Genomic DNA, 24,385 nt, shown 5'->3' on the forward strand with positions numbered 1-24,385 from the left:
ATTTGAATGTTGGCCTGCCCTACTAGGTTGGGGAAGTTCTCCTGGATGATATCCTGAAGAGTGTTTTCCAACTTGGTTCCATTTTCCCCCTCACTTTCAGGCACCCCAATCAGACTTAGATTTGGTCTTTTTACATAATCCCATACTTCTTGCAGGCTTTGTTCATTTCTTTTTCTTCTTTTTTCTTTTGGTTTCTCTTCTCGCTTCATTTCATTCATTTGATCCTCAATCGCTGATACTCTTTCTTCCAGTTGATCGAGTCGGTTACTGAAGCTTGTGCATTTGTCACGTATTTCTCGTGTCATGGTTTTCATCTCTTTCATTTCGTTTATGACCTTCTCTGCATTAATTACTCTAGCCATCAATTCTTCCACTTTTTTTTCAAGATTTTTTGTTTCTTTGTGCTGGGTACGTAATTCCTCCTTTAGCTCTGAGAAATTTGATGGACTGAAGCCTTCTTCTCTCATCTCATCAAAGTCATTCTCTGACCAGCTTTGATCCATTGCTGGCGATGAGCTGCGCTCCTTTGCTGGGGGAGATGCGCTCTTATTTTTTGAATTTCCAGCTTTTCTGCCCTGCTTTTTCCCCATCTTTGTGGTTTTATCTGCCTCTGGTCTTTGATGATGGTGACGTACTGATGGGGTTTTGGTGTAGGTGTCCTTCCTGTTTGATAGTTTTCCTTCTAACAGTCAGGACCCTCAGCTGTAGGTCTGTTGGAGATTGCTTGAGGTCCACTCCAGACCCTGTTTGCCTGGGTATCAGCAGCAGAGGCTGCAGAAGACAGAATATTTCTGAACAGCGAGTGTACCTGTCTGATTCTTGCTTTGGAAGCTTCCTCTCAGGGGTGTACTCCACCCTGTGAGGTGTGGGGTGTCAGACTGCCCCTAGTAGGGGATGTCTCCCAGTTAGGCTACTCAGGGGTCAGGGACCCACTTGAGCTGGGAGTCTGTCCCTTCTCAGATCTCAACCTCCGTGTTGGGAGATCCACTGCTCTCTTCAAAGCTGTCAGACAGAGTCGTTTGCGTCTGCAGAGGTTTCTGCTGCGTTTGTTATTGTTTACTGTGCCCTGTCCCCAGAGGTGGAGTCTACAGAGACAGGCAGGTTTCCTTGAGCTGCTGTGAGCTCCACCTAGTTCGAGCTTCCCAGCAGTTTTATTTACCTACTTAAGCCTCAGCAATGGCGGGCGCCCCTCCCCCAGCCTCGCTGCTCCCTTGGCGTTAGATCACAGACTGCTGTGCTAGCAATGAGGGAGGCTCCGTGGGTGTGGGACCCTCCCGGCCAGGTGTGGGATATGATCTCCTGGTGTGCCTGTTTGCTTAAAGCACAGTATTGGGGTGGGAGTTACCCGATTTTCCAGGTGTTGTGTGTCTCAGTTCCCCTGGCTAGAAAAAGGGATTCCCTTACCCCTTGCGCTTCCCAGGTGAGGCAATGCCTCACCCTGCTTCAGCTCTTGCTGGTTGGGCTGCAGCAGCTGACCAGCACGGATCGGCTGGCACTCCCCAGTGAGATGAACCCAGTACCTCAGTTGAAAATGCCGAAATCACCGGTCTTCTGTGTCGCTCGCGCTGGGAGTTGGAGACTGGAGCTGTTCCTATTCGGCCATCTTCAAATGCATTTATTTTCAATGTTTAAACTAATTATTGCTACTAAAAAGAAAAGCTATGCTTTTGAAACATATAATCTTATTAAATTCTCTTACTGGTTCTAATAGGTTTTTAGTGCAGCTTCTTGCAATTTTTAAATATGCAATAATACCATTTATAAGATTTCTTTCCTCTTGTAATAAAATGTTATGAATTTTAAAGTTTGTTTTTCTTGCCAAACCCTCTATCTTCTTGAATAACATAAATCATAGGAAGTTTTTAAGCTTGTTTGCATTGTAAAACAAATGTGTTTAGTAGTTTACCATTTAGCATAATGTTTGTTTTTAGTTTTTTGTAAAAACAAAACAATTTTGAAAGATTGCTTATATTCCTATAATACATTTTTTAAAAACTGTGTAATTCCACAAAACGCCCTCCTCAATCTATTGTTATAATTATATGATGCCCCATTAAATTATACCTTAATTAGATGATGAGTTTTTAAGATGTACTGAACATATACTCTCCTTTTGTAACAGAAATGAATACATCTGTTCCCTAAATGTAGACAGCAAGGCTTTATCATCATGAACAAGGAGAAGTTTCATAAGATCAATGGTCTCAGTATTTCATATTACCGTCAGAAAGAACTGCAGTCATGGCCAGGTGCGGTGGCCATGCCTGTAATCTCAGCATTTTGGGAGTGCACCAAGGCAGGCAGATCACCTGAAGTCAGGAGTTCAAGACCAGCCTGGCCAACATGGTGAAACCCTGTCTCTACTGAAAATACAAAAACTAGCCAGGTGTGGTGGTGGACAGCTACTCGGGAGGCTGAGGCAGAAGAATCACTTGAACCCGAGGGGTGGAAGCTGCAGTGAGCTGAGATCACGCCATTGCACTCCAGCCTGGGCGACAGACCCAGATTCTGTCTAAAACAACAACAACAAGAAGAACAAAAACAACAACAAACTGGAGTCAAAGTCTGAGATCTACTTATTTATCAAAACCAGAAAAATCAGAAAGAACAACACACCGTTGAGCACTTTGTTGCCATTATCATAGTTAATTCTCACAAAAACCACTGTGATGGATACTGCTGTTATGCCCTCTTTACACATGAGAGAAACCAGGGCATAGGAAAGTTATTTGCCCAAGAATATATGGTAAGTGGAGCTGTTTCCAAACCTAGTCATTAAGACTCCAAAACTCACCTGATCCTTTACATGGTAGTTAGAAAAAAGTCAAGCAAGCCATAGAAGGATAAGACATTCCATGGGCACAATAAAGTTTGTTATAACCAAGTAAAAGACTTGCAATTTCTTTGAACATTTATCTAAGTCAAAACAACCTGTGCCATCCTTTGTACAGTGGAACTTTGAGATTCTGAAAAACCACTTGCCCAGGAACCGAAACAGATACTATATTGCTTTTAAAAATCAGTTTTTGCTTTGCCTGCTACGCTTCTTACGTGTAAGATGAAATTCACTTGAATGATAATAAGGGGCTGAGTCTTAAATTTCACAGTGGAATAGCTACTGTACCACTGGTCCCTCAAATTCCCCAAGGCTATCTGTCAATTAGCAACATGGAATATCATAAATAGTCCCCATCAAAGTACAAGAAAGAAAATCTATTCTATGACATGCCACCTTCACTCCTCTGTGCACACCAAATCCCATACTAGCATCAAGTGAAATCTCCAGAAGAACACATTCTTTTGCTCACTGGTGTAAACTACACTCCTTACCCTAATTCTTAAATGAAATGAATTTGCAGTGAACCCATTTATTACCAGTTTGGGTTAATAAGGCTAATTACCTATTTCCTGGGGGCAAGAAATTAGGGCCAGGTCCTAGGTTCACATTTATTTGCTGCATCACCGTTACACTTTCTTAAGTCTGCACTGCTGACTTTTGATAGCTAAACTCCTCCACTTCAGGGTAGAGATTCGATTTTAAATTACATGATTATTTATAGTGTATAGCAATTTCCACCTGTTCACTCCAAAAAAAAAAAAAAAAAAAAAAAAAAACAAAAGCATAAACAGATTTCCAAGCTCAGTTTCAGTTTCTTGAAGGATATTTTGTTGAACTCTATCACAAACTCTCTCATTTCTTTATGCAAGACATTTACATGAAAACCCTGGGGAATTCTAATGATCTTGGTTTGTTTTTTTTTTTTTAAGCTGAAATTTTGAGGTACAAAATAAATATTTTAAAACTTCCCAGCTGTCAATAATAGCAATGTGCTTTCCAGGGAAACCTGAACAATGTGGTTTGGTTTTATAATTGCTTTAACAAAACATCTAATTAAAAGGACAATCCATGAGGAATTGGGGTATTTCTCTGAGTTACAGTTATCTTCACACTCCTTAAGCCAAGTTGGGAAGGCAAGAGGAACTACAGAAGTCACAGGAGGCAGGGGTTTCCTTTAACAATCTGCAAATAGCACTGTTTCTGTTTAGCTGACTCTCAGGGCTCAGAGTTATGGAGTAATGAGTAGATCATTCTCTTGGGGATCACCACCAGGCTCTGACGCAGTGGGGGTAAGTTATACAACATAATGCATCCAGAGAGGCCTAATGATGCAGTTACCTTCCAACACAGATATCTTCAGCTATAGCAAAGAAATCCTCCCATTTTATTTGGTTTAAAATGATTGCTTTTTCTCCTTATCCTTAATTTTTGGGAGATCAAAGCAATTCTATATGGAAATTTATGATTACAGAGCGTCAGGACTCAAAATTTAGAACTCAAAGCTTTAGGACTCAAAATTTAGAACTCAAAGCTTTCCAACATCACCCAAGAAACTTTTGGTGCAAGTCATTTGTATCTTATTTTATGATTTAAACATTTACACAAATACATTAAAATGAGATGAACATTTAAGTAAATCTTTTTTAAAACAGAGCAAACTAGCAGGCTCAATTTTCTTTTGTAGCTACTAGTGACCACTACTGATCTTGTTCATTCCTTCAAATATTAATTTCTATCAAGGGTTACACTTTTTAATATATGAATGGTGCAATCAAAAGAATAAAACCAGAAGGAAAGAAAGGAAACCAAAATCACTTTTAGGAAGTGTCACAGTTGAAAGTGATCATGGATCAATAAATTGAGAAGGCCTTTGGAACTAACAGTTTGTTACAGCAAGTGAAACACATTTCCCACACATTTACACAGTTAAGTGCTCTGAAATGGCTTTTAGTTTTCATTATGTCTACATGTGAACAATCTCAAATGTCTTCTATGCTGTCCTACACATACTTCCCTACAATCCTAGCTGACAGAACCCCCTTTCCCTGAAGTTTCTAGTTCAAGTTCTATGTGTTTTCATGAAATCTTTTCTAATCAGTGCAGCCATTATCTGTCTGGGTCTCAATAAAGCTGTTCTTGATGTTTTCATGTTTGTACTCCCCATGATTCAGCACACTGTAGATTCTTAAACTATATTTCATAATAACTACATCCATACCCAAAGAAAGAGAAGGAATGCTGCATGTAGAAAAGTTCAAACAAATCCAATTAAAAGCATTTATTAAGACTCTCATGAGCATGCCATAGAGACTCTTGATTGAAATAGATGCATAAACTGGATTATAGTTAGACTGCATTGATATGAAAAACATGGAGTTAAATGAAAATTTTGTGTCTTCCAATAAGTGGTGATTTTATATTTTGGTTCTATTTAAGTTGTGACTCATTCAGAGTCAGGAAAAAGAGCACACAAGTCAAGTAGAGAGTCCGTTTCATTCTGGATATTTTGTAAGACCTTTAGCACCTCTGCTTCATTAATTTTCTCTCCTTCCAGTAAAAGATACACCCCTTAGGTTTGGGTAAATGATATGATCTCACTTCTTAGAATCGTTTGTTTGCCTTGAATCACTGTGTTTATGTCATCAGGTCATTTCTATGGGATTAGTGGAGGCTTTTCTTTGATCCCCTACACTGGACCTCAATGCACAACACCTGTTTTTTTGTTTGTTTGTTTTGTTTTTTTGTGTGTGTTTTTTTATTGTTTGTTTTTTGTTTTTTGAGGTGGAGTCTTGCTGGCTCTGTTTCCCAGGCCGGAGTGCAGTGCACAATCTCGGCTCACTGCTACCTCCGCCTCCCAGGTTGAAGCAATTCTCCTGCCTCAGCCTCCTGAGTAGCAGGGATTACAGGTGTGCACCTCCACACCCAGCTAATTTTTATATTGTTAGTAGAGACAGGGTTTCACTATGTTGGCCAGGCTAGTCTCGAACTCCTGACCTCAAGTGATCTGCCTGTCTTGGCCTCAAAACCTAGTTTTGAGCTCCACAGTTGCTAGCTAACTACTTGATTAAGTTAGTTAAATTTTCATAGCTTAAGTTACTCACCTATAATGTAAGGCTAATAATGTATACTTCATAAGGGTAGATGAAAGGATGAAACATAAATCTATAAAATTTAAAAAGTAATTACCAGGTAAATAAGTTAGAATAGAAAAAAGTAACTATTTACATAGTTTATTGTGGCCACCCTTTTATTTTTTACATAAGACAAATTACAACCTCATGACTTTGAGATATATATGGCAAGAAGGATGCCAATCACCAATTAGGCTCTATTCAGGATGACTGTTCTTGCTTTTTCTTCTACCTGGAGGGCTCTAGTCTGACCTATTCACATGGCTTCCCCTTCACTTCCTTAAAGTCTGGGTTCATATTTTATCTAAACAGAGAGATTTTCTCAGCTCCTTATATAAATCAGTACTTTCTAATCCTTGCTATCCCCTTTACCATGTTGCTTTTTCTTCAGAGCACCTATCACTATCTACCTCCATCTGAATAAAACTTATACTCCCTGGGTGTAGGGACTTTATTTATTGTTTAATCTCTAGTACCTAATGTAATATCTGGCATATATAGATCTTTAATAAGAGATGTATGCTGAATAATACATGAATGAAAGTTTTCTAAGCTATCAGCAATGAGTATGAACTCTGTGAAATGTGACTTTTGGTAGTCCCACAACTTTTCAATTATATAACCTAAGACAAGTTAAATAGTATCTCTAAGCCCCAAGTTACTTTTTTGTAAACTCCTATATTACCTCTGGGGTTGTCTTAAAGTCACTGCCTGTGTTTGCCTACTTAGAATACATTTTTTGTGTGTGTATACTTCAGCCAGAGTAATCTCTACAAAATGCAATTCTAATTAAGTCACTATTTTTTAAATCAACCTTTGATGACTTGCCTAAAACAAAGTTATTGCCTTAATGACATTTAGACAATGTTTAACATTCTTAACTTTGTCTTGTCATATTTAGCACCCACTTATCTTACAAACTTCATCATATGCCATCTCTGTGTTTCATTCTTGATGGCCTTTTTCAGTCCCCAAACAGCATCATTGTCTTGACTTCAAAAACCACATTTACCTTACTCTCTATTCCTTCCCCTCAACTGCCAATGTATTTTTTGCATACCTAATTCTTATTCATCCTTCAGTTCTCAATATAAATGCAAGTCTGTATGTTTGCCTGCCGGTCCATCCATCCATCCATCCATCCATCCATCCATCCATCCATCCTAAGTTGAACTACAGTTTGCAAGTAACCAATCAGGTTTTAACTATAACAATGGCAACTTCCTATACTTCACCTAAACTGTCTATCTATCTTTGCTATACTCCAAGCTCCATGAGAAAAGAACCAAGTGTTTCTTATTTATTATTTATCAAAGCTCAGCACAGTGCCTGATGCTTAGTAAGATTTCTATAAATATTCATTGAATTAATATATAGTCACATGGCAGAGATTAATATTATTATGGAAATATCAACTATTGATTGTTTAATGTTACCATAATTATTTAGTAAAATCAAATCTGTGGCTATAGAAAAATCATGAATGATGGTGAGGAATTCAAAAAGAAAAAGAGAAAGATGAAAGAGAAAGAGAATGAGATGGAGGAGTTCAGGAAAGAGGAAGCAAGACATGAGAAAGAGTAATAAAGGAACTAGGAAAAGAATGAAAGTGAGGAAGACATGGAAAGAGAGATTAAAAATGTAAGGGAAAATAAGGTAATATAGAGTTTTTACTCTCAATTTTTACTGGAATAATTTCAGATGTATCAGTTAAGGAATAAGAGAATTTCAATGTTAGCTATAATAGGCAATTATCTTGTACTGTCACATTTTCAATACATATGAGTTTATCTTTATATCTACCTTTAATTGACACTAGTTTTGATTATCTAGCTTTAGGAATACTTATCATATCTCACTTCTTTCCAAGGACCTCTCATTTTTATGAATTCTTACTTTTTAAATTTTTAACTCTAATTCTATATATTTCTGTTTTATTATTTAATGTTTTATTCTGTCACTTCATTACCCTTTCCTCTTAAATTTTATTTTAAAAATTTAGTCATGATGTTTTTATTTCCAGAGCAATTTCTCGTTTGCTGATTTTCAGGAGTTTGCTTATATTTAATTTATTAATATATTAATCTTATATGAATCCTAATATCCTACTGATGAATGTTTCAGGACAACTATCAGCTAAGCAAATAAATTAGGTTGTTTTTTATATCAAGAAAAGGTAATGATAATATCATAAGCAAGTAAAAAAATACATATAGATGTTTTTCAAAAGCCTCATAAAAAGGCAAGAGGAGCTATATTATATAGCTATAGTTCATGATTACTATGATACATTACACTAATTCTTGTGGACGAAATGGTTACGGCCGATTATTCAAAATAAAATAAGAAGAAAATACCTTATTTCAGATGATCTTGAAAACAAATAACTTGTTATGAGGACCATGATTATTGCATAATCAATGCTACATCATTCATGGGCTAGCATTATTTACGTGGCATTGTTGAAGACTATGTATTCACTAATGTTTCCCTGTTGTGTTTAGAATATGAACATATAATAAGAATGAATGTCACCAAAATTAGAGTTCATTCCTTTTTTAAGACACTTTTTGAAGCTGAGGTAACAAGAAGATAATCAGAGTGATAGTAACTGGGAAAAAGTCTTACCATCCAGATCATTCTCTGGGGTCTCCGCAGTATACCAGTTGGAAGGTGGTCCAGTGCCATTGACTGTCATTGCTGACACCTGGAAACTGTACTGACTTCCTTTCTCCAGTCCTATGAAAGAATTTTCCACAGTGGGGAAGAAAGTTACTATGCACCAAGTATTCCTACGTGGGTTTCAAAAAGCTTCAGCAAAATTGTAACAATAGTGGACATGCTTTACATTGTTTGTGACTATTGTGGTAATGATTATTTTGACTAAAAGGGTAGAAATATCATAGCAAGAAATAAAATTAATTTTTATAATTCTTATGAGTTTTTTCCATTTTATAAAAATATGTCCATGTAAATAGCCTAGGGGCAGATGCAGAATATAAAGTAGAAATGATGAAGAAATAATCAAAAATTGCATGGATCATTTTTCCTTACTCTTTGGAAGAGCCATGTCTATAAATCAAGAACAGTCAATCTAAAAATTTATGTCTCCATCATTCATTCATGGTCTGTGATTATGTTTTCTTTAGGCCAAAAATCAAGAATCCAAAGCCAATGCACTTCAGAAGAAAATATTAGGGCCTTGGTCTCTTCAAACTATCTTTCAAGAATATTTTGTTTTGCATTAGCTTCCATACAAGAGATATAGAAAATCAATCTCTATGATAATTTTGGCATAATATTGTGCACAATGATCACATTAGGGTTTATTTTAAAAAGCACAGAGAACACAGGTAAACTAGAGAGGCCACACGGATCATTCATCTGATATATGAAAATTTTTGATGTAAGTGACTTTCCTCTTACCAAAAGCTCAAAGTAGCTCATTAACATGATAAAGTATTGTAAAACAAATGATATTTGTGAAAAAACCATGTGATATTTTTGAGACTCAGACTAAATGATCAAGTCCTTAAACCTCAAGGAATTAAACAACCCTGATAAAGATAAAAATGTAACCATTATCCCCCATTCATCTGAAATAGTGCAAATATTTGGTGCCAAGAAAAAAATGCATAATAAAAGAAATTATGCTCTTGTACAAAATTACATATTTGAAAATTTTTTGCATAGGAAGATGAGTACTTAGTGGTAAGGGGAATTCAAACTTACTATTAATAGGAGATGATATTTTAAATGATGGTTAGAAAGGATTAGTTATTGCAAGGAATGAACAGTTGCCTTTAATAAATAGTACTATTAGACCATTTGATAAATTCACCCACATAATGATATTTATAACACAAATTTCTGTCCTCTAAAGAAGCTTCTAATTTTATAAAATAGTTTGGAAGCTCCATGAAGACATATATTGAGACTGTCATTGAATGTGTTCTTGTTTTTTTATTAATATTATTCAGGTTTTAATTGTATATTCATAGGGTCCACAATAGTACCTGAAGCAGGGAAGATGCACACACAACACTTGAAAAAATCTACTAAAACTGATTGGGTACAAAAACACTAACATAGAGAAAATATTAGGTTAATACACAGCATTTCAACCACATCAACAAGATGGCAAAGAGATGCTTCAAACATAAGGCCTTTGTCATTCCTTAAGTAGGTTCATGCTCGCTTTGATTTGTTAACATGGTATTGATCTAATTTTGTTCATTTTTTTCATCATTTCATAGGCACTGTTGTTGATTACTGAGGCAGTGGGATTACAGAGATTTTCCGGGAAATTAAAAAATTAATAGGGAGAGAACCTTGAGAAGAAATGGTTACCTACTCATAACAGCTTATGACTTTCATAATGCTCTTGTTTAAAATAAAGTTCTAATCCATCAAAAATGTACTCATGCTATGTAGAAGTTTAACTTCACTTTTATTTAAAATGAATAAGCAATCATGTCAATACTGTCTCAAGTGATTGATTTGAAATACACTTTGTGATGGTCAGTTATATGTATCAACTTAGCTAGGCTACAGCACCCAGTTATTCAATCCAACACCAACTGAGGTATTGCTGTGAAGGTATTTTATAAATGGGACTAAAGTCCATATTCCGTCAACTTTAAGTAAGAGATATTGCCATAGTCTATTTGGATGGCCCAGATTCGATCAGATAAAAGGCCTTAAGTGCAGAACTGAGGCTGCCTTGAGGCAGAAATTCTGCCCTGCCATGGCTGTGGACTTAGCTTGAGAGCTCCAGCTTGCCCCTTAATGGCCTGCCCAGTGGATTTTGGAATTGCCTGGCCAGCCATCATAACCACTTAAACCAATTCCTTGCAATACTTTTCTTAGTATTGTATTTCCTGCTGGCTCTTTCTTTCTCTGGTAGAAACCTGACTGATATACCTGTTTTAAGTAAAACAAAGTCTGCTAACAACTTGAAGTTATCATTAGAAAGCAGTTTAGATTTTTGTTGGTTTAAAGTTTAGCAGAGACAAGGATTGCAACCCCTGCTTCTTTCTTTCTTCCTTCCTTCTTTTCTTCCTTCCTTCCTTCCTTCCTTCCTTTTCTCCCTCCCTCCCTCCTTTCTTTCCCTTCCTTCCTTCCTTCCTTCCTTCCTTCCTTCCTTCCTTCCTTCCTTCCTTCCTTCCTTCCTTCCTTTTTCTTTCTTTCTTTCCATTTTCTTGGTAAGTATTCCTCCATCCCTTTATTTTGAGTCTGTGTGTGTCTTTGCTAGTGAGATGAGTCTCCTGAATACAGCAAACTGATGGGTCTTGACTCTTTCTCCAATTTGCCAGTCTGTGTCTTTTAACTGGGGCATTTAACCTGTTTACATTAAGGTTAATAATGTTATGTGTGAATTTGATCCTGTCATTATGATTACACAATGCTGGTGATTATTTTGCCCATTAGTTGATGCTGTTTCTTCATGATGCCGATGGTCTTTACAATTTGGTATGTTTTTGCAGTAGCTGGTACCAGTTTTTCCTTTCCATTTTTAGTGCTTCCTTCAGGAGCTCTTGTAAGACAGGCCCAGTGGTGACAAAACCTCTCAGCATTTGCTTTCTGTAAAGGATTTTATTTCTCCTTTGCTTATAAACTTAGTTTGGCTGGATATGAAATTCTGGGTTGCAAATTTTTTTCCTTAAGAATGTTGAATATTGGCCCCCACTATTTTCTGGCTTGTAGTGTTTCTGCAGAGAGATCTGCTGTTAGTCTGGTGGGCTTCCCTTTGTGGATAATGTGACCATTCTCTCTGGCTGCCCTTAACATTTTTTCTTTAATTTCAATCTTGGTGAATCTGACCATGATGTATCTTGGGGTTGCTCTCCTCAAAGATCAAAAACAAAACAAAACAAAGAAGGGGATTACATAATGGTAAAGGGATCAACAAAACAAGAAGAGCTAACTATCCTAAATGTATATGTACCCAATACAGGAGCACCCAGATTCATAAAGCAAGTTCTTAGAGACCTACGGAGAGACTTCAACTCCCACTCAATAATAGTGGTAGACTTTAACACCCCACTGTCAATATTAGACAGATCAATGAGCCAGAAAATTAACAAGGATACTCAGGACTTGAACTCCGCTCTGGACCAAGAGGACCTAATAGACATCTACAGAACTCTCCCACCCCAAATAAAAAAAATATACATTATTCTCAGCACCACATCACGCTTATTCTAAAATTGATCACATAATTGGAGGGAAAAACTCCTCAGCAAATGCAAAGGAATGAAAATCATAACAAACAGTTCTTAAACCACAGTGCAATCAAATTAGAACTCAGGATTGGAAATTCATTCAAAACCACACAACTACATGGAAACTGAACAACCTGCTCCTGAATGACTACTGGATAAAGAAATTAAGGCATAAATAAATAAGTTCTTTGAAATCAATGAGAACAAAGACACAACATACTACAATCTCTGGGACACAGCTAAAACAGTGTTTAGAGGGAAATTTATAGCACTAAATGCCCACAGGAGAAAGGAGGAAAGATCTAAAATCAACACCCTGATATCACAATGAAAAGAACTAGAGAAACAAGAGCAAACAAATTCAAAAGCTAGCAGAAGACAAGAAATAATTAAGATCAGAGCAGAACTGAAGGAAACGGAGACATGAAAAACCCTTCAAAAAATCAATGAATCCAGGGGGTGGTTTTTTGAAAAGATTAACAAAATAGACCACTAGCCAGAATAATAAAGAAGGAAAAAGAGAAGAATCAAGTAGACAATAAAAAAATGATACAGGGGAGATCACCACTGATCCCATAGAAATACAAACTACCATCAGATAATACTATAAACACCTCTACACGAATAAACCAGAAAACCTAGAAGAAATGGATAAATTTCCGGACATACACACCCCCCACACGCTGCAAGACTAAACCTGGAAGAAGTCAAATCCCTGAATAGACCAATAGCAAGTTCTGAAATTGAGTCATTAATAGCCTACAAACCAAGAAATGCCCAGGACCAGACGGATTTATCGCCAAATTCTACCACAGGTAAAACGATGAGCTGGCACCATTCCTTCTGAAACTATTCCAAACAACAGAAAAAAAGGGATTCCTTCGTAACTCATTTTATGAGGCCAGCATCATCCTTATACCAAAACCTGGCAAAGACACAACCAAAAAAAAGTAAGTTTCAACCCAATATCACATTGATGATGAACATCAATGTGAAAATCCTCAATAAAATACTGGTAAACCGAATCTAGCAGCATATCAAAAAGCTTATCCACCATGATCAAGTTGGCTTCATCCCTGGGATGCAAGGCTGGCTCAATATATGCAAATCAATAAACGTAATCCATCACATAAACAGAACCAGTAACAAAAACCACATGATTATCTCAGTAGATGCAGAAAAGACCTTTGATAAAATCCAACACCCCTTCATGCTAAAAACTCTCAATAAACTAGGTATTGATGGAATGTATCTCAAGATAATAAGAGCTATTTATGACAGATGTACAGCTAATATACTGCATGGGCAAAAGCTGGAAGCATTCCCTTTGAAAGCCAGCACAAGACAAGGATGCCCTCTCTCACCACCCCTATTCCACATAGTACTGGAAATTCTGGCCAGGGCAATCAGGCAAGAGACAGAAATAAAGAGTATTCAAATAGGAAGAGAGGAAGTCAAACGGTCTCTGTTTGCAGATGACATAATTGTATATTTAGAAAACCCCATCATCTCAGCCCAAAATTTCCTTAAGCTGTTGAGCAATTGCAGCAGTCTCAGGATACAAAATCAATGTGCAAAAATCACAATCATTCCTATACACCAATAACAGAGAGAAAGCCTAATCATGAATGAACTCTCATTCACAATTGCTACAAAGAGAATAAAATACCTAGGAATACAACTTACAAGGTATGTGAAGGACGTCTTCAAGGAGAACTACAAACCACTGCTCAAGGAAATAAGAAAGGACACAAACAAATGGAAAAACATTCCATGCTCATGGATAGGAAGATCAATACCATGAAAATAGCCATACTCTCAAAAGTAATTTATAGATTCAATGCTATTCCCATCAAGCTACCATTGACTTTCTTCACAGAACTAGAAAAAAAAAAAACTACTTTAAATTTCATATAGATCCAAAAAAGAGCCTGCATAGCCAAGATAATCCTAAGCAGAAAGAATGAAGCTGGAGGCATCAGGCTACCTGACTTCAATCTATATCACAAAGCTACAGTAAACAAAAAAGCATGGTACTGGTACCAAAACAGATATATAGACCAAAGTAACAGAACAGAGGCCTCAAAAATAACACCACACATCTACAGTCACCTGATCCTTGACAAACTAGAGAAAAACAAGCAATGGGGAAAGGATTCCCTATTTAATAAATGATGTTGGGAAAACTGGCTAGCCATATGCAGAAAACTGAAACTGGACCCCTTCCTCACACCTTATACAAAAATTAACTCAAGATAGATTAAAGACTTAAATGTAAGACCTAAAACCACAAAAACCCTAGAAGAAAGCCTAGGACATAGGCATGGGTAAAGACTTCATGACTAAAACAGCAAAAGCAAAGGCAACAAAAGCCAAAATTGACAAATGAGATCTAATTAAACCAAAGAGCTTCTGCAAAGCAAAAGAAAGTATTGTTAGAGTGAACATGGAACCTACAGAATGGGAGAATTTTTTTAAATCTATCCATCTGACAAAGGGCTAGTATCTAGAATCTACAAGGAACTTAAACAAATTTACAAGAAAAAAACAGCCCCATCCAAAAGTGGGTGATGGATATGAACAGACAGTACTACTACAAAAGAAGACATTTATGCTGCCAACAAATATACGAAAAAAAAAGCTCATCATCACTGATCATTAGAGAAATGCTAATCAAAACCACAATGAGATACCGTCTCATGGCAGTTAGAATGGTGATCATTAAAAAGTCAGGAAACAACAGATGCTGGAGAGGATGTGGAGAAACAGGAACACTTTTACACTGCTGGTGGGAGTGTAAACTAGTTCAACCATTGTGGAAGACAGTGTGACGATTCCTCAAGGATCTAGAGTCAGAAATACGATTTCACTGAGCAATCCCATTACTGGGCACATACCCAAAAGATTATAAATCATTGTACTATAAAGACACACGCACACGCATATTTATTGCAGCAATATTCACAATAGCCAAGACTTGGAACCAATGCAAATGCCCATCAATGATAGACAAGATAAAGAAAATGTGGCACATATACACTATGGAATACTATGCAGCCATACAAAAGGAGGGGTTCATGTCCTTTGCAGGGACATGGATAAAGCTGAAAACCATCATTTTCAGCAAACTAACACAGAGAGAACCAAACACCACATTTTCTCATTAATAAGTGGGAGTTGAACAATGAGAACACATTGACACTGGGAGGGGAACATCACACACCAGGGCCTGTCAAGGGGTGGGGGTATACGGGAGGGATAGCTTTAGGAGAAATACCTAATGTAGATGACAGGTTGATGGATGCAGCAAACCACCATGGCACATGTATACCTATGCAACATATCTGTACTTTTTGCATATATATTCTAGAATTTCAATTATAATAATAAAAAAGAAAGCAGTTTAGAGGCCATCTAGTGTATTGTAAGTATTTCCCCAAAGGGATCTCACCTGGCCAGGCCAAACTATTTTCAGAGTATCCCTTCCAACCATATACAGTAGGGGAGTTCTTCATATCTTCCTTTCTATTATATCTGCAGTGAAGTTTTAGCATCCTGTAGAGATTAGTGCCCTAGGTCACTCTGAAAATCTTGCCAAATGTCTTTGAAGTATTAAATTTTATCTTTAAAACATCTTCAACTTTGCTGGGCTGTGGAACCTAACTACAAACACCTAAAAAAGTTAGGTTAAGTATAAAAAAAAACATTTAAATATGTACCTAGAATCCCATTATTAAAGAAAATCTTAAGTAATGTCTAGTCAATGGCTCATATAATGCTGAATATCTAACAAAGTATCCCTGCAAGTATAGCAGGAATACTTTTGTTGTATGAGAAATTCACCAATGGAGGTAACTCACTTTCAAGTTTTGCTTTGTGGACAAGTTCCTCCTTAGATTGCACTGAATCTGATTTGCCATAATATCATTTATGGATAGATTGCACTAGTTTTATCCTACTGGGATAAAAACAAATAAAATTTCTCCTATAAAACATGTTTATCCAAGACTTTAGATTCTAAATTCAGTACCTTTTGTATCAAACCTTTATCAAGAAAATTAAACTTGTGATCCTTTTTTTAAGCCCAAGTAAGTGCATGATATAAAGCAGAAGCAAACATTTTGGCTTTTCAGAGAAGCAGTCTGGACATTAACTTTAGAATTCCAGGTTTCAGGTGGCCCTGCTTCTATGCTGTGAGGGGTATTTGGTTGGGAAAATTTTAGATATACTAGAGGCCCTTTTAATAGCTATTTCCTATCTAAAGTGATGAAGTAATAATACATGCTTCCACTTTATAGTGTTCTTGTGAGGGTCAAATGAAAAATTGCTTGTAAAAGTAATTTATAAAATCAAGCATTTCATAGATGTAATAATAACTGACATTGGCACAGGGATTTTCATGTTACTTTCTTACTTGATTTTCAAATATCCTGAGATTTTGGCACAGAATACATGATTGGTACCATTTTAGAGATAAGGATAACAAGGCTCAGAGAAATTAAACTAGGGTACTTTGGTGTTTTAACTAAAACTTGGACTATCCTTGGGTACAGAATCTGGGCTCTGTTCTGTCTCTTGCTGGGCACCTTCTAAGGCCCACATGCCCTATGCTAGAACCCAAGAGAGACATCAGCAACAAATGTAAAGCACTATGCAGGAAAGGAAGAAATATCTGTTAATGATGACTACATCAGACTTGAATAATAGGCAGGTAGGGAGGTTACCTAACTGATGATTCTATTATTTTTGACAGTGGATCAACCTTAGAAATCAGTAATATCCAAATTCAGTCTCAAAAAGAGTTAAATTGTTCTCTTGCTTAGAAATGCGGCTGGGAGCAGTGGCTCACGTCTGTAATCCCAGCACTTTGGGAGGCCGAGACAGACGAATCACCTGAGGTCGGGAGTTCCCAACCAGCCTGGCCAACATGGTGAAACCCCGTCTCTACCAAAAATACAAAAATTAGCTGGGCATGGTGGCGCACACCTGTAATCCCAGCTACTCAGGAGGCTGAGGTGGGAGAATCACTGGTACCTGGGACGCAGAGGTTGCAGTGAGCCAAGATAGTGCCACTGCACTCAACCCTGGGTGACACAGCGCGATGCTGTCTTCAAAATAAAAAATAAATAAATAAATATACCCTATTAGAAAGAGGAGTTATCTTCCAGAGTTATACCAACAATGACCACCACCAAGCAATTTTGGGGGACCCCAACTCTGATAGTTGATATCAAAAGATCTTTCAATGTTGCTTTCTTTCCTCCTCTCCCTTCCTTCCTTTTTCCTTGCTTCCTTTCCTCCCTTCCCTTCGCTCCTTCTTCCTTTTCCTTCCCTCCTTCTTCCCTTCCCTCTTACTTCCCTTCCTTCCTTCTTCCCTTCCTTCCTTCTTCCCTTCCTTCCTNTTCCCTCTTACTTCCCTTCCTTCCTTCTTCCCTTCCTTCCTTCTTCCCTTCCTTCCTTCTTCCCTTCCTTCCTTCTTCCCTTCCCATCTTCCCTTCCCTCCTTCTTCCCTTCCTTCTTTCTTCCCTTCCCTTCCTTCTTTCCTTCCCTTCCTTCCTCCCCCTCTTTCTCCCTTTCCTCCTCCCTCCCTTCCTTCCTTCCTCCCTCCACCCTTCTTCCCTCCCTCCTCCCTTCCTCCCTTCCCCTCTCCCCTTCCCCATCCCCTCCTCTTCCTTCCCTTTCCCTCCCCTCCTTTCCCCTCCCCTTCCCTTTCCCTCCCCTTCTCTCCCTCCCCTTCCCTTCCTTTCCCTTCTTCTCTGTCTGTCTTTCATTGGAGGTGGAGTAAAGAGAAGCCAGTCTGTAAAAGCTTTTTTGTATGTATATTTTTGAAAAGCTGTTATCTTAGATCTAGTTCCTGAACTAATAGGAATTTTTTTTTAATTTAAATAAGTTGGCCAGTAAAGATTTTATTTAATCTGTTCTAGAGTTATTCAGCTCCTCTAGCTATATGTAATCTTTAATTTTTATTGTCCAATAGACATCTTTTACCATCCTTGTGTTTTTCTCCTGTCCCTTTTAATACTCATATAATCATAAATATATTGCCTACGGTGAGAAACACATTGTTTACAGTTTAAGAGGTAAGAGTATAGTTTTTCTATTCAGGCAGTATTAGGTTTGAATTTTCATTTCATTACTTATTAGCTGGTCAACCATGAAAAACCAGGCCTCTTTGTTTACTTCTATGCCCTCATCCATAAAATGGGGATATATAAATAAAAACTGTTATAAAGATTAAAATGGAAAACACATATATAGTTTTTAGCATAGTGAATGGTTTGAGTTCAGTAAGTAATAATATGGCTGTTAGTATTGTTGTAAATGTGAAATATTATTTTTCATGTTAATTATCTTTTACAAAGTTGTATAACAGTCTTAGTCACTCACAATAAAGTGAACTAAAGATGACAACTTGCATAGTGAAAAGAGCACATAATGAAGAGTTAGAACACACACAATTCACCTGGGATCATCTCCTTAACTAGTGGAGGACCTTTGCAATATCATGCTCCAGACCTCAGTTATTTCTTCTGTAAAATAAGCAGTTTGGCTGGGCAAGGTGGCTCATACCTGTAATCCTAGCACTTTGGGAGGCAGAGGAGAGAGGATCACCTGAGGTCGGGAGTTTGAGACCAGCCTGGCCAACATGGTGAAACCTCATCTGACTATACAAAAAATTAGCCGGATGTGGTGGTGCATGCCTGTAATCCCAGCTATTGGTGAGGCTGAGGCAGGAGAATCACTTGAACGCAGGAGGCAGAGGTTGCAGTGAGCCAAGATCGCACCACTGCACTCCAGTCTGGGCAATAAGAGTGAAACTCCACCTCAAAAATAAAATAAAATAAAATAAATAAAATAAAATAAAACCAAACCAGTTTGGATGAAATGAATTCTGTGTTTTCTACTATGTGTGTCAGGATAATAAAGTTCAATCTCAACAAGTGTGTGTATATGTGTGTGTCCTAGAAGCTTCTAAGTATACCTTTATCGTAAAGGAAATGTGGTGTTAACTAGCAATGCTTTTCTTAGTTGTAAAAAAATTCAATTGTTGAAAGTTGATTATCTCTGCATGTTTCTATCCTGAATGCTAAGCCCTCAAGCTCTGTAATTTTTATGTTGTATTTCTAATTTTTTAGATCTTCTACTAAGAGATGGCATATTATTCAAACAACATAATTCCCCAATGTTAACCCTGTTATAAAATTGCTATGCTGTTATTTCAATTTTTCAGTCCATAAACTATCAATGCATCTTTATTATTATGTTCATTATATATTGACCATGAAACACAAGAAAACTCTTAAATTCAATACAAACAACCTTCCCTGAAGAGCAATCAAAAAATAAAAACATTTTAAAATTTAGTTGACATGGGTTCTCACCATAAACCTGATAACAGCGATTTCAATTCTTGTTATAACTCTGAATTACTTTGTTATTACAGATGTCTCATTATTCTCATTTTAAAAAAAAACAACACACATGCACAACAAAAAACACCTAACAAATAGAAGATTGTAAAAAAGAAAATATTTGAGTATCTAAACCTGAATATTTATAACACACAAATGGAGCATTCTGAAATTTCCAATTTTTTAAACAGCCAAATCAATAAATCCATGTATCTTACAAGCATTAAAATCATAGGGTCAAATCCTTTACATTTTACAGTGCTGTAGATTTACATGGAAAACCAATTAGCTCTGCTTACAACAAAGTGTGCAAGTTGCTAGATATATCCTGGGGACATGTCTAAACAACAGCCAATCTACCAGTGTGTAGCGCTCCCTGGTTCCTTAATGTTTTGTAGCACTGAAGACATATATTACCAAAATGTCTAGCAATGCAAAAGGTGTTTCTGTAGCCCAATCACAGAGCACAGGAGAGGAGGGAAGGATTTTCCAAAGCTATTCAAAAGACTTTTAAGTATATGATGTTGTTCTTTAACTCTTTTTATTGCTTTAGTGCAGATTTAGAAAGAGCATATATATATTTTTACAGTAAATCTCAGGCATAGTCACACACATAACTGCACATATTTTGTTTGCATTCCTAAATGCTTTATTATAACTCATGAAATCAAGATGTAACAATATGAACAAAGCCTACACATTTTGGATCCAAATTCTTACAGCTCTATAAAGATGCAAATGGGCGCTTGTGAGCTGTTCCTAATAACTAATTAATTCATCTCACTTTGCTTTTGGCTGGAATGATAATAAACCAGAGTGGTGATGGGTTACCTCATGCTAATTAGAAGCTCTAATTGTCACACATATTTTAGATGAATGAAAATGTAGAATGGAATTATTTATTTTTGAATAAGTAAAGTTTATTAGAAGATAGAACTCAAAATGATGGCCCTTGAGAGGAAAAACAATAAAAGGAGTTTGTAGTAGTTTGAATGGCATCCCCTCAGAATTCATGCATGTCTGAAGGATCAGCATGTGACCTTATTTGGAAATAGGGTCTTTACAGTTATAATTAGTTGATGATCTCAAGATGAAATCATCCTGGATTTAAAGTGGGCTCTATCTCTAATGTCCTCATTGGAAGACGAGAAAGGCCAGGCACAGTGTCTTATGCCTATAATCTTAGCACTTTGGGAGGTCGTGGATGGAGAATGACTTGAGGCCAGGAGTTTGAGACCAGCCTGGGCAACAAAACAAGACCTTGTCTCTAGGGAAATTTAAAAATTATCTGGGTGTGGTGAAACACACCTGTAGCCCCAGCTGCTCGGTAGGCTGAGGCAGGAGGACCACTTGAGCCCAGAAGGTCAAGTCTGCGGTAAACTATGGTCACGCCACTGTACTCCAGCCTGGGTAAGAGTGCAAGACCCTGTCTCAAAAAAACAAAACAAAACAAATAAAAAAGGAAGAGGAGAGAACACAGAGAGGAAAGTGATAAAAAGATGGAGACAGAGATTGAAGCAATGCATCTACAAGCCAAGGAAGACCAGGGACTGCCTGCAACCCCAACAGTTAGTAGAGAGGCATGAGATGGGCTCTTCCTCAGAGCCTACAGAGGCAGCTGAACCTACCAACACCTTGATGTCAGACTTCTGGCCTCCTGAACTATGAGAATAAATGTCTGTTCTTTCAAGTTATGAAATTCATGGTATTTTGTTTTGGGTCTCTGATGGTAAGAAGGCTAATAGTTGCTGCTCTGCGTTTTTCCAATGATTTTACCTTAAACAGAGGGAAAGTCCTAAACGTTGTGTTATTTAGGGAGTTAGAGTCTTGGTTTGAAAATACTAAACTGAATGTGTTAACTTCCATTTGCCAAAATAACTCATAAGGACTAAGCAATTAACGCTAGCAAATTCTATTGGCCATGAGGCTACAGTTTTTCATTTCTTTTCTGGACCACTGTTTCCTAAGCCATTCAAATGGTATTAAGTTAGCATTAGTGCGAGGAAATCTTAAAATTTCTTTTTTTATTCTACTTTAAGTTCTAGGGTACATGTGCACAACGTGAAGGTTTTTAACATATGCATACACGTGCCATGTTGGTGTGATGCACCCATTAACTCATTATTTACATTAGGTATATCTCCTAATGCTATCCCTCCCCTCCCCCAACCCCACGACAGGCCCCAGTGTGTGATGTTCCCCTTCCTGTGTCCAAGTGTTCTCATAGTTCAATTCCCACCTATGAGTGAGAACATGCAGTATTTGGTTTTCTATCCTTGCGATAGTTTGCTGAGAATAATGGTTTCCAGCTTCATCTATGTCCCTACAAAGGACATGAACTCATCCCTTTTTATGGCTGCATAGCATTCCATGGTGTATATGTACCACATTTTCTTAATCCAGTCTATCATTGATGGACATTTGGGTTGGTTCCAAGTCTTTGCTATTGTGAATAATGCCGCAATAAACATACGTATGCATGTTCTTTAAGGTAGCATGATTTATAATCCTTAGGGTATATGCCCAGTAATGGGATTGCTGGGTCAAATGGTATTTCTAGTTCTAGATCCTTGAGGAATCACCACACTGTCTTCCACAATAGTTGAACTAGTTTACAGTCCCACCAACAGTGTAAAAGTGTTCCTGTTTCTCCACATCCTCTCCAGAACCTGTTGTTTCCTGACTTTTTAATGATTGCCATCTAACTGGTGTGAGATGATATCTCATTGTGTTTTTGATTTGCATTTCTCTGATGGCCAGTGATGATAAGCATTTTTTCACGTAAGGCTGGTTCAACATATGCAAATCAATAAATGTAATCCAGCACATAAACAGAATCAAAGACAAAAACCACATGATTATCTTAATAGATGCAGAAAAGGCCTTTGACAAAATTCAACAGCCCTTCATGCTAAAAACTCTCAATAAATTAGGTTTGATGGGACGTATCTCAAAATAGCAAGAGCTATTTATAACAAATCCACATCCAATATCATACTGAATGGGCAAAACTGGAAGCATTCCCTTTGAAAACTGGCACAAGACAGGGGTGCCCTCTCTCACCACTCTTATTCAACATAGTGTTGGAAGTTCTGGCCAGGACAATCAGGCAAGAGAAAGAAATAAAGGGTATTCAATTAGGAAAAGAGGAAGTCAAGTTGTCCCTGTTGGCAGATGACGCGATTGTATATTTAGAAAACCCCATCGTCTCAGCCCCAAATCTCCTTAAGCTGTTGAGCAACTGCAGCAGAGTCTCAGGACACAAAATCAATGTGCAAAAATCACAAGCATTCTTATACACCAATAACAAACAGAGAGCCAAATCATGATTGAACTCCCATTCACAATTGCTTCAAAGAGAATAAAATACCTAGGAATTCAACTTACAAGGGATGTGAAGGACCTCTTCAGGGAGAACTACAACACACCGCTCAATGAAATAAAAGAGGACACAAACAAATGGAAGAATATTCCATGTTCATGGATAGGAAGACTCAATATCGTGAAAATGGCCATACTGCCCAAGGTACTTTACAGATTCAATGCCATCCCCATCAAGCTACCAATGACTTTCTTCACAGAATTGGAAAAAAAACTACTTTAAAGTTCATATGGAATGAAAAAAGAGCCTGCATTGCCAAGACAATCCTAAGCCAAAAGAACAAAGTTGGAGGCATCACGCTACCTGACTTCAAACTATACTACAAAGCTACAGTAACTAAAACAGCATGGTACTGGTACCAAAACAGAGATATAGACCAATGGAATAGAACAGAGCCCTCGGAAATAATACCACACATCTACAACCATCTGATCTTTGACAAACCTGACAAAACAAGAAATGGGGAAAGGATTCCCCATTTAATAAATAATGTTGGGAAAACTGGCTAGCCATACGTAAAAAGCTGAAATTGGATCCCTTCCTTATACCTTATACAAACCTTAATTCAAGATGGATTAAAGGCTTAAATGTTAGACCTAAAACCATAAAAACCCTAGAAGAAAACCTGGGCAATACCATTCAGGATATAGGCATGGGCAGAGACTTCATATCTAAAACACCAAAAGCAATGGCAACAAAAGCCAAAATTGGCAAATGTGATCTAATTATACTAAAGAGCTTCTGCACAGCAAAAGAAACTACCATCAGAGTGAACAGGCAAACTACAGAACGGGAAAAATTTTTGCAATCTACTCATCTGACAAAGGGCTAATATCCAGAATCTACAAAGAACTCAAAGAAATTTACAAGAAAAAACCAACCCCATCAAAAAGTGGGCTAAGGATGTGAACGGACACTTCTCAAAAGAAGACATTTATGCAGCCAACAGACACATGAGGAAATCTTAAATTTTCAAAACCAAAAATTGTAATATTTTTAACTTATTTTTCATTTTGTATATGAAATTAAAATACATATCATATTGTTGTTACAAAATAAGCAATACTCACGATCAACATTTTGGCATATATATTATTGTAAATATTTTTATGTGAATGCTTTTTTAAATAAATATGACCTCTTCTACTAATATTGACTTAAAACTGGGGTATTTGCTTATTGTTTTAAAACAATAATTTACATATGATTTAAAACAATATTTAAAATTATTTTAATATTTTATTTCAATATTTATGATTTAAAACATATTACATATGATTTAAAACATATTTAAAACAATAATTTACATATGATTTAACATTTTGACACTATTCCATTTAAAATAGACATACAGTATTCCAAGATACAATTGAGTCTGAATGTTCTAGGTAACTTCC

The 24,385-nt window shown here is 37.0% G+C and overlaps 1 protein-coding gene across 1 annotated transcript in view; it reads right to left on the reverse strand.

Annotated features, from left to right (window-relative positions):
* DCC (DCC netrin 1 receptor) overlaps positions 1 to 24,385 on the reverse strand; it is a 1,221,566-nt gene that overhangs the window by 223,044 nt on the left and 974,137 nt on the right. The window contains exon 14 of the mRNA XM_025365180.1: positions 8,599 to 8,709. Within this exon, the coding sequence (XP_025220965.1) occupies positions 8,599 to 8,709 (111 nt within the window). The remainder of the gene's footprint in view (positions 1 to 8,598; positions 8,710 to 24,385) is intronic.

Source organism: Theropithecus gelada, chromosome 18 (genome assembly GCF_003255815.1).
Source record: "Theropithecus gelada isolate Dixy chromosome 18, Tgel_1.0, whole genome shotgun sequence".
In the NCBI taxonomy this organism is placed as follows: Eukaryota; Metazoa; Chordata; class Mammalia; order Primates; family Cercopithecidae; genus Theropithecus; species Theropithecus gelada.